The 11,607-nt window shown below is 47.6% G+C and overlaps 1 protein-coding gene across 1 annotated transcript; it reads right to left on the reverse strand.

Moving 5' to 3' along the window:
- Nucleotides 1-218: 218 nt before the first annotated feature.
- On the reverse strand, nt 219-9,449 carry PTGR3 (prostaglandin reductase 3). The gene is made up of 2 exons (XM_075744556.1): nt 8,362-9,449; nt 219-2,114 (listed from the first exon to the last, which is right to left on the reverse strand). Exons 1-2 carry the CDS (start codon nt 8,676-8,678, stop codon nt 1,190-1,192), a joined length of 1,242 nt encoding a protein of 413 aa, XP_075600671.1. The 5' UTR covers nt 8,679-9,449; the 3' UTR covers nt 219-1,189.
- Nucleotides 9,450-11,607: the final 2,158 nt, after the last annotated feature.

Below are 11,607 nucleotides of genomic sequence, written 5' to 3' on the forward strand. Positions count from 1 at the left end.
GTGTGTGAGGTATTGTGACTGTAGATTTAAAATGGTCTTGCTGTTTGTAAAAGGGCTTCTGCAGAAGCAATATTCAGTAAAAGTAGAAGCAGTAGTCTGGTTATGGGAAGTCACAACAGGAATCATCGGTCAAAGAACTCTACAACACAGAGATTATCTACAGAGGAGCTAGTCAGCAAGAACCATATCAATATGAATAAATGCCACAAATATTTAAATAGCTTTTTTAACTTTATTAAATCTTCAAAACACTTCAAAAGACCTGAACACGCATGAACATGGCTCAAAACCCCACCCCAATAATTTTGTAACACTGACTGGAGGGGAGACCGGACAGTAAACAGTAACAGAAGCAAATGAAAAGGCAAGAAAATGAGATTATGTTGCAACTTGTAGTTAAAGATTTAAAAGAAAATTGCACAGTTGTTTATAGTTACGAAAGACATAATTAAAAAAAAAGTCAAGTTGCTTTTCTTCATATTCCTGACATGTCAGAATTGGAGGATAAATGTTCCCTGTGTAACCAGTAAAGGAATATTATTATGATCCATGATGCAACTGAATTACGATTATCATGTTTGTGACAAAAAATGAAGAGCATAATTTTTTTCAGAAACTCCAAGAGATTAATAGAGCAAGCACAAGATACAACTCTTTACTTCATCTTGTTCTAACAATTTTATTTTTAAATCAGGGAATCAAAATTGCTGAAAGATTTTTTTTTTCTATGCTGAACTATATATAAAGTATTATCAAACCAATCTGACAGACTAAATCTGCCTGTGCGTCAAGACTTACTCTGTCAAGAACAACGTTCTTGTCTCACGCTAGCCTAAGCGACAGAATCAAACACAGGCCCATTAAGTCCATGCTACAGCCACCAATTTAAGCACTTAGAAAAGAAAAAAAAGAAAAAAAAGAAAAGAAAAGAAAAGAAAAGAAAAAGAAAAGAAAAGAAAAGAAAAGAAAAGAAAAGAAAAGAAAAGAAAAGAAAAGAAAAGAAAAGAAAAGAAAAGAAAAGAAAAGAAAAGAAAAGAAAAGAAAAGAACACAAAACTTCTTATTAACACCTTAATGCTGTTTTTTAATATAATATCCATTACTAAGCTTAAAAAAAGAAATTGTTTCTAGTAATTCTGAGGCATAAAGTGCCCATTTTCTCTCTTCTGATTTATATCATTGTTCTGTTTTTACAGCTTACTGTTGACAGAGTGAGGTAATTCAACTACAATTTTTCCAATGTTTTTTCCCATGTACATGTAATCTACAGCACGGAATACAGACTCCAAGCCAGTGAACTTGCCCTCTGGAGACATGTCTCCAAAGTCCACCTCACAAACCAGGTCTCCTCTTTCATACATCTCGAGCAAGTGCTTCAGAGCCATTTTGTATTTGGAAAGGTAATGGTTCAAGAAGAAACCCCGGACGCTGGCAGATTTCTTCAATAGTTTTGCTGGCAATAACTCCGCTTTAATGGGCTGGAGGCCAGTAGGGTTTTGGTAGCCAGCGATAAACCCAATAACTATCAGGCACCCTTTGGTAGCCAAGCAGTTAAGAGCCAAGTCAAACATCTTTCCCCCAACAGATTCATACACTATATCCACACCTTCGGGGTAGTCTTTCCTAAGAACAGATTCAACATTTTCAGTTTTATAGTTGATCGTACGGTCGCAGCCAATGGATTTCAGAAAACCACCCTTTTCATCACTGGAGCAGGTTCCAATTACATGGCATTCTGCCTTCTTTGCAAGCTGCACAGCGAACTGGCCTGTTCCTCCAGCCGCTGCTGTCACCAGAACCTTCTTGCCTTCAGACAGCTCTCCCAGCTCTTTCAAACTGATGTATGCAGTAGCGCCACTTACCATTAAAGTAAGAAACTCGGGTTTCACAGAGGGTAGAGGAACCGCTTGTTTGGCAGGCACAACTGTGTATTCAGCAAAGGAACCTGCTTTCACGTAGGCCACAGCTTGACCCACTGTGTAATCAGCACTAGCACTGAGTCCTAATGCTACCACTTCACCGACACCTTCAAAACCTATATCAAACGGGGGTTTAACTGAGGCATCATATCGACCAGCTGAGTAGTTTATGTCAGATGCATTAATGCCGACAAATCTAGAAGAAAACAAAAATGTATTAACGAGGTTTATTCCTTACCAAGTCTTCGTCATATGCAAAACCTTCAGTTTAAATTTGTGGGATAAGTATGAGACTTTTTTTCTGATTATTGGTATATTTGAATAATGAGTACACTCCAGAGACTACTTCCATCAGACTTCAGTAGTTTATATTCTGTTACTCTAGAATTAAAGATAAATTTGCTAAAAGAAAACAAAACAAAATAAAAACCAACTTATATTTTCCTTAGGTCCATTTGACCAAACTAAGCAAATCAAAAATAATTCTGTACAAGATTAAAGGATGAAAATTAATTGACCACTTTATACAAGATGTGAAAACACTAAAGAATAAAGCATGCAAAGCGGTAAATATGTTGATTCTGGCAACAAATTTACATTTTTGAATATAATAATACTGTTAATGACTAACGATCATATTAACTATCGATGTCATTTGCAAGGTCATGTTACTGTAGGCAAGTACTTTTTAATTGATGGAGTCACTACAGCAAATTTGCCTTTTGATGTAGCTAATGTCAATGTTAAAATATTTTTCTTTATATAAATTACTTGCAACACATCAAAACAACCTTGCACAGAGGGACTAAAATTATAAGACTGAGTATCAAGTCCTACTGACCTCTAACAGGTGAAAATGGATGCCAATTTTATTTATTTTTTAAGAAAAAGACAGAGACATTCTCACAACTTGATTAAGCACTAGGGGATAATGCCTAAAAGAAAGTTATAATCAATCTTAAACGCAAAAAATATTTTAGTAACACTTTTCTTTAAAAAAAACCTTAGTAATATCTCTGTACAGGCAAGGAAAGCGAGACTGGGGAAGATTCTGCTAACTGGAAAATGTCAGAAAGAAACACATGCAAGAGAGAAGACCAGGACTGTTACTACACATAAGAGTGATGACCTGAAAGGTGTACTTGATACCATGCAAAAAAGCTGCAGAAGTATGCAAACAGCGCACTTTTAATTGTTGCAGTTAGCAATAGGCTCAAATCATATGTGTGTGTAGTTTTAAATTGCTTGCATGCAGAGCAAGAAGAACTGAAACCGTTTTGCTCATTTTGATTTCCTTAATTCTTTATAGCATGGGGAGCCTCAAACTTTCACCAACGTTATATATAAAAAAGACACGTAGACATAAACATATCCATGCATAAAATAGGTGAAAGTGACTGTTGCTCTTTTTAATTCTGCTTTTAATTCACTTCTCAGCCGCAACAAAAAATGCCTACGTCTTGTTCGTAGGTACAAAAAATCCCCAATTTTTCTGCTTTAATGTAACTCCCATGCCGTACTGCTAAAAGACGTATAAAAATGGGTAACGGAGCAGCAGATTCCGAGGAAAACCGTGTCCCTCGGGCGTCAAGGAGAAGGGCTGGGAGCACCGAGGCGAGACGTGCCGGCGCTGCGCTAGCTGCCTCCCGCTGTGACACCCCAACTTCTGTGGAAGGGAGCTGAGGGTCAGAGGCCGGCGGAGAGCTGTGCTCTCCCCCTCCCCGGTCCCATCCCTTCGCCCAACTGGGGGCTCTCGGTAGCTGTCAGGCCAGCTCCCGGGCGCTTCCCCTGCTTCCCGGCCCCAACCCGACCGGCAGGTCCTCGCTCCCCGCTGAGCTGAGCTTCCCTCCTCACGCTACCGGCGCACATCTGCTTTCGCAGGGCGCGGAGCAGCCGTGCCCTTGGCTGGCGCGGTGCACCCTAGAGACGGGGGAGCAGAGCAGTGGGAATAGTAACAAGCCCCGTCGTCCTCCCTGTAGGAGTTTCCCCCTCTTCTCAGCGCTGCACTGCAGCGGGGAGAGCACAAAGGCAGGTAAATAACTGTCTGAGGCCAAAAACTTTGCGAGCGGAGAAGGGGCAAGTCGTGAAGTGGGCCAGACGCTGCCGAGAAGGACTCCAGCGCACGCATCGCTGCTTTTGTTCTGGAGCCGGAGAGGATGCAAATCCTTCCCCGCCCGGGCTGCACCGCAACTTGTCCGTGCGGCTGCAGGGGCCGCGGCGCACAAGTTGGTGCCGCCCGGCCGCCTCCCCGCCGCGCCGGGCAAGGTGCGGGGCTTTCCGCGGGGCTGGGGCGGCCGGGCGCCGGTGGGGGGATGCGGTGAGCCCGGGGCACCGCGTCCTCGGCCCTGCCCGGGAACGGGCGCTGCATGGGTGCAGGCGGAGCTCCGCCGTGGGAGAGGGACAGGCGGGCCGGGCAGCCCTGCCCGCCGCTGCCCGCGCTGGCAGGGGGCCGGGGCGGACAAAGCCGTGTGCGCTGCTCCGCTGCGCGGGGGGCTCGTCCCCGCCGCCCGCCCCCCTGCACACACACACACACACACACACACACAGACACGCGTGCACACGCACCCGCTCCCTCCCCGTCTCTGCGGGGCTGCTGGGCCACGGGAAATGGTTCTCCCTGGGCTCATCATTATTAATCAATACAGCCTGCCGTCCAGCCCTCCCCCCCTATTTTTTTAAACTCCCTTTTTATTGTGTGCAAACTCAAAACTCCTGTTCACATTGTACGGGCTTTTTAATTTTTTTTAAGGTTGTTTAGTCTCTTAGATTCCTCGCACATTAAAACGATCGTACGCAGCGTCTGGATTCAAACATACCGTCTCATTTGCCTTGTCATTCCAGCTGACAGAAGGGAGGTGGTAGGACATGCCTGCAGTTTCTTAGATTATTTTGCTTTTAAAAGTAGGAATAAGTACGATTTACAAGTTGAAGATCAGTTTACTAACTTCTGAGACTGAGAAAAGGAGAGCACAAAAGTAACAATTGCTGGGGGTGCCAGTGGGTTTTAAGACCCTTCCAAATCTTTCATATTGTCTTGTTTCACTTTCTTTCTTAAAATGTATTATTTAATTTAGCAGTTTCTAATTGAGGCTTGCTCCTTCAACATTTCAAGATGCAAAACTGAGGGGGGGGGGGGGGAAGCTAGAGATTGGCTTTTCCCAAAATAATTACGCACATTGAATCACTCATTTTATTTATACTCAACAGTGTTGAACCCCCTCGTATTGTTTATTACAGAAAACAGGAGGACACCGCCGAGGGGAGGAAATGCTGCTTTTCGTACCACAACAAAGCGTGAGACACTGAAAACCAGCACCACAGCCTTAAACGCAGACAAAACAAAGTCATCCAAACCAGTACTATGCAAGAAAAACATTATTTAGACCAAACACTCAGCAGGAATAGTCCTCCACATTTCCCACTGTGATCCATTCGTCCCTTGCTTCAAAAACTTTCTCAGCCCCTCTTACTCCCTTTTCTACCAACTTTTTCCCCATCTTCCAGCCCAACAGTAAATCGTTACAGGTATTTTGGAAACGAAATGTGTCACTTCCTCAAGAAAATCTCGAAAATCCCCCAACAACTTTAAGAACGCCCAAATCTTCCAGCCTTTTGGTCCTTCTCCTGCAATAAAACGGAGGAACCTTGCACCACCCCCCCACACACACCCAAACAGGACAAACGGACATATGAAGCTTAAATAGCTTCATCAAGGATTTTTTATTCACCTTTTCCCCTCCTCCTCCTCTCCTACACAGAATCGAAGTAAAAAAAAATAATACTTTAAATCGATTTCTGGTTTTGAAGAATTTCTAAATAAAGGATGGATTAGTTTTTTTCTTTATTAAAAAGTAGAAATAAGGGTTGCTGGCTTGGTTCCCTAAAGGAAAAGAAAGAGGGGAAGAAAGTTCCTCCTAACTGCATCTCATTTTAAAATATCTATCCATAAAGGATATAGGAACTCAGCACATTTTAATTTCCCATTCCCCTAAATCCAAACCCAGATTTTATTGTGGTGGATGAGGATTGTTTTGCATAAAAAGCTCAAAGCAATTAATACTATTCATGGGCGTGACTGGGACTAAAATGAACAAATCCACAAATGCACTCTTGGAACTCAAGTCCTTTATTGTTTTGGGTTTAATTGTATGTTTCTACCTATTAGAAAATGTATAGTTGTATTTAGGGCTTGGTTTTTAAAAAAAAAAACCAAAAAACCCCAAAAAAACCCTAAATAAAGCCAGGGACTCATCCTTTTGGGATGGGAAAACGCTTCCCCAGTGACAAGAGAGGGGGAAACATTCAGAACTTGCTTTCTGCTGCAGCTCTTACATAGAGAATGTTTTTCAGTAACGTGATCCCGTGTCTTCTGTGTTATTCCCCAGAAAATAATAAATAGAGAGGAAATGCCACAGAACCCCAAATAATACAAAACATATAAACTGTAAATCCAGACTTCATCACTCACCTCTCCCTCCCCTCCATCCCCACTTGTGCATGTGTCTGTCCAAGAACGTGCGTGTAATAGGCTGATGTGTTAAAACCCAGTAATTGCCTGCCTGAATCTGTGGACCAGCCTTTAGTCTGGTGCAAGCCCTGCGCCTCAGCCCTTTTACCATGAGGTATGCACGTCCCCCTAGCACACAGGGAGCCCACCCAGCACAGGGAGGGAGGAGAGGGAAAAAGGAAGAGTTACACTGGAAGCCATATAAAAAAAAACCCAAACAACATTTTAAAAATTCACGGGGGGGCGGAAGAAAGACTCCAAGGGCATGTGTAGGGGGGGAGGGGATTTGAGAAAACAAGGATGTCCCTCTGCCTTGCATTACCCGAGTAGAAACTTGCTCCTTGTATCTCAGGTCTTCTGACCAGTTCCATGAACAGGAATTTAGCCTGATGGCTGTTTCATGGTCATTAGTGGATGCAGCAACACAATGTTTTAGACTCTGAGGTCTGGAGGGAATTTTGGTCTCAGAAATCCTACTGGGAGATGTCAGCATCGGATTAAAGTGCCACTGAAGCTTTCTCATCAGCTCCTGGAAGAGTCTCTGTTCTTTCTCCTTACCCCTTCTTTACTCTGTATTTATGTGTTACACATGGACACACGCTACAGATTACATATACACACATGCCATACGCACAGCCACACACTGCCTTAATAGAACTTCCAGCACTGTTCTCAAGCCAATTTAGTGCTTCTTAACATCTTTAAACTCCAACGGAAAGCATGGCAAACTATGTGTTACTACGATTTCCTTGCTTGACAAGAACCTGAGAGTGCTGCGCTCTTCCATGCCAGCCACGCAGTCTGCTCCAAAGTTCCCAGAGTTTCAGCTTCCCCTCGTGGGCAGAGAAACCTCTGAACTTTAAAAGGCTTACTTTTAGCTTAAGGAACCACAGCCTCTAGGAAGGAGCCACTGAGAACAAACAGGTTTACGGAGGCAGCAGGGGGGAAAGCACATTTTGCCCTCAGAGTCTTCAGTTCATGGCGAGCTGATCACCGCGCCGGACGCGCAGTCCTAGAGCTGGCGCAGGATTTACGGCGTATTATGTTAAGCAAAATGTCACCTCCTCGCTCTCCGGCCGACCAGGCTTCACTCTAAAAGCCGGCAACAACTGCCTGCTCGCGTCCTACCGAGAGAGGCCGAGGGCGGCGGAGGCGCTGCCGGGCCGGGCCGCTGCCCTGCCCCCTCCCCGCCGCCCGCTTTTGGCGCGCAGAGGCGGGGGTGGTGCCGCGGCGGCCGGGGCTGCCAGGGCGGCGGGCCCCGGCCCTCTGCCTCCCCGGTGAGTCACGGCTGACTGAGAGTTAGTGACGGGCGGGCCCCGCCGGGGCGGGGGATAAGGGAGAAGGCGTGCGGGGCAGCAGGCGCAGGGTCGCACAGAGGAGAGCGGCTGGTGCTGGCTCGCACGCACACCACGACGTCGGGGGCACGCGGCTATACGTTATCGTCCCCGAGAGTTGTGTGGGTACGATGGGGACACGCTCACGCCCCCGGGGACTACGTGCGTGTAACGAGCCCGGGCAGGGACTTGGGAGGGACTCACAAGCGCTGGCCCGCTTCTCACAACCTCTTCGGCGCTCACTGAACGTAAAATTTGCCTCCTCCCCGCCTTGGCACTGGGGCCCGGAGGCGTTTTCTCCTCTTTCGGGCAGGCGTACGCCTGGAGCAGCACACGCACCCCCAGAGGAGGAGGAAGTGTCACCCCCGCACATGTGGATGGGGCGAGCGGACTGTAGCACCAGCCGTTCCAAACAACAACAACAACAACAATAAAATTAAATTAACAGTCGCCAGATGGCAGCTGGTACAACTTTGGAGCCGGTCTCCAAAGTGAGGGAGCATGTGTGAGGGAGCAGGCCACAAGGTGCGAGAAGTCGGCGGGGGCCGCCGCGGGGCCGGGGCGCGGGGGGGAGGGGGTGGGGGGTGCGGGCGGGCGCTCACCTGTTCCTGACAAGGAGGTCTCCGTCTCCCGGGAGTGGCACGGGCGAGTCCTGCCGCAAGGTAACCGCTTCCCTGAAGTTTTGGCTCAGCTTAGTCACCACCAGCTTCTTCATGGAGCTGGGGATGGACGAGCCCTGGAAATCCAGAAAGTGACGGGAGTAGGACATGTCCAGGATGGGCCGCGGCCGGCTGCCACCGAAGTAGGACCAGGCGAGACCCGCCGCGGCGCAGGACGGCTGCTGCCGCCGCCGCCACCACCACCAGGACCGCGGTACGCGGGAGCTCAGCAAAGCGCCGCTTTTCGCGCTAAAACTCATGCCCTGCCTCGGCTCTCCTCTCCCACCCCGCTCGGGAGAGCGAGCTCCAGCTCGGGATTACTCCAGGCAGCTCGCAGGACCCACCGCCACTGAGCCGGCAGGAGAAACTCTCCGCACGCAGCTATTTGTGTATGTAAATAAAGCCCTGTGCAGTCAAGCTGCAGCCTGCCTCCGTCCTCCCCACCCAGCCAGCCCCTCCGCCACACGGAAGCGCCGCCAGAAGAGCAGCGGCAAGATGGTCCCCGGCAGCCGGTCGTCTTCTGCCGCCGCTAGCGTTACCGAGGAGCAACGCTGGCCCTCTCTCGCGGCCGTCCGTCCCGCAAACCCGCCGCCGCCAGCGGCTGCGCCCGGCTGTGCCTGACCCGCCTCACCACACGCAAACGGGCACTGCCTGCCCCTGCCTGCCACCGCCGCCGCGCCCGAGGACGGCAACTGGGGTCGTGCTGTTTCTGTCAGGGAGGCAGATGTACGGAAGGCTGGATTTTCTCCTAAAGGTTGCTTTTAATTTGCACGCTGCCTCTGACTAAGGGATTTAAAGAATAGGAGAGAGAGACAGAGAGAAACGCCTCAGATCCCCCCACACCCCCCGTTCTTTAGTTTACAAAAAAAAAGGTTTTCTACCAAAAAAAAAAATAGAAAGCACGATAAATTATCAGATCGATAAGGTTAGAGAAGTGGAGAGAAGTTGCAGCTAATCTTCTTATGTTGTTATTAACCGCCGCCGAGGAGCCGCTGCCTGCGGGTGGAGGCTCCGCCCCTTCCGTGCGAAACGTTCACTTCCTCGCAAGGTGGTACGAATCAACCCCGAGCCGTTAGCAACCGCGCGCGGGCGCGGCGCGGGGTGGCCGGGGCGCGCGCGGGTGCGCGCGGCGGTGGCGGTGGCGGTTCTGGCCGTTGGGGCGGCTGAGGCGCGGGCTCCGCGGGTGGCGCGTGAGGGGGATTTTAAAAGGCGAAGCTCTTCCCGCCGCCGGGAGATCCGCGCGGGTGCCCTTCGCGGGTGGCACCCCTCTGCCCCCGGCTAACGGGCTGCACTCCGCTTGTTCCGGGCGCAGGGGCTTTCCCCACGCTCCCGGTTACTGCCAGGAAACCTTTTTTTTTTTCTTTTTTTTTTCCCTTTCCCCCTTAAAAAAGAAAAAAAAAAAAAAAAAAGCCTCTCGCTGACAGAATACATTTGGGAGCGGGAACCTGCGCAGGAAATCAACTGGGTCAAGGGACCAAAGTAAATGTTGTGATGGAGCCGCCAATCCCAACTTGGTACAACTGCGTGGAGGGAGGGAGGGAGTGTAATAGAGATGTTGCACCGATGTCGGAGGAGCTCCCGCGTAATTCTTAGAATTAACTCCATCCTACCAGTATAAACAGCTCATCGCTTAATTGTGCGGTATTAATAATTAAAAGCAAGAAAGACTTAAATCCCTTTCTGCCCGAGAGAGAGCCAAATTGCAGTTCCGAGCGTTTTCCTTTAGGAATCAGCTGGGTAGTTTTTATTTGCTTTCTTGACTTACAAAAGAAAGGGAAGAACCCTTCTGTTCTTGCAGTTAACATTATATAAATCCCCAGACACATACTGTGCAAAATCTATTAGCAGCATGTTTCATATGCTGCAGTTCTTGCTCTGCAATCTGTTGGTATTTTAAAAGTAAGGATGAACTGTAATCTCCCACAAATCATTTTTAATTCAATGCCAGTTAGACGTGTGCCACGGCGAGGTATCATCTCCTGCTTTTTTTTTTTTTTTTTAAGTTTGCTGGAACAAGACCTCTGCTGAAGTTAAATCAGCACATGCGTCTTGCACAGCACTTTAGCAAGTGGATTATAATAACAACCCCCTCAACGCGTGTCTCACATGAGGAATCTTTTATGCCGCGCTGTATTAAGACTTCTTTTTTTGTCATATTGTTTAGCTCTGGGAAAGGGAAAAAAAAAATGAAAACAAAGCAATTAAAAAGATTGACAGGTATGGGTTTGTGTGAGACCTATTTGTAATTGTCAGGGTGACGTGGGCAAGAGGAGGAGGAGTAACAAACTGAAGCAGGAAAAGCAGCTCGATGTGTCTGTCTATCAGTTGAGACTGTCTGAGAGCCCTGGGATCCGAATGTGTGTTATATTTCAGTGAAAAGAGAAGAGAGGGAGAGTGGATCTCTTTCTCTCCCAGGAGTTTAGGGGGGGGGACAGTTCACGTTAATCTCTCCCACTCAGTGAATGTCTTTTCTTCCTCCCCCCCTCCCTCTTTGCACACACTCTCCGGGGTTTTTCTTGGTTTCTTGGTTTTGGCAATTTTTTTGTGTGTTGTTTTTTTTTTTTTTTTCTTCTTCTGTTGCAGATCAAGATCAACCAAAAAAAAATCCATGATAAAAAATGTGTTTGCATTATATTTAGTATCAGAAGAAGCTTCGATTTGTGGAGAAAAAAAAAAGGGAGAGCAAGAGAGAAAAGTAGTCCTCTCCGGTGGTGACACTGTTTGATCTGTGACTGTTTGGAAGGTGGAGGAGTGACTGACATTTCCCATCCGGTGTATATGTATGTATGGGGGCTTTACTCCTTTTTATTATTTGCTTTCTTGCTCTTAGACTAAGTGCTGGGAGGAGAAGGAGAGACTGGATCGACCTCGTTTTTTGCACAATGAACAAACTATTATCAACGCAATAAAAAAAACCAAACAAACAAACAAAAAAACCCCCCAACAACAACAGCAACAACAACACACAAATCCACGAGCCTGAAACAAGCCAGCCAGCGAGCGAGCGAGAAAGTTGCGCTTTGAGACTCTTTGATCTCGGAGAAAGCCTGAGAGGGGGGGAGTGACTGAATTTACCGTCTCATCGCCGCCGCTTGCTCGGCTCTCCACCGCGAAGAAGGAGGAGAAGAAGACGAAGAAGTGATTAAGGAAAGGAGGGGGAGAAGGGGAGAGAGGAAAAGGAGGAGGAAA

The sequence above is a fragment of the Balearica regulorum genome, chromosome 2 (assembly GCF_011004875.1).
Source record: "Balearica regulorum gibbericeps isolate bBalReg1 chromosome 2, bBalReg1.pri, whole genome shotgun sequence".
Taxonomy (NCBI): Eukaryota; Metazoa; Chordata; class Aves; order Gruiformes; family Gruidae; genus Balearica; species Balearica regulorum.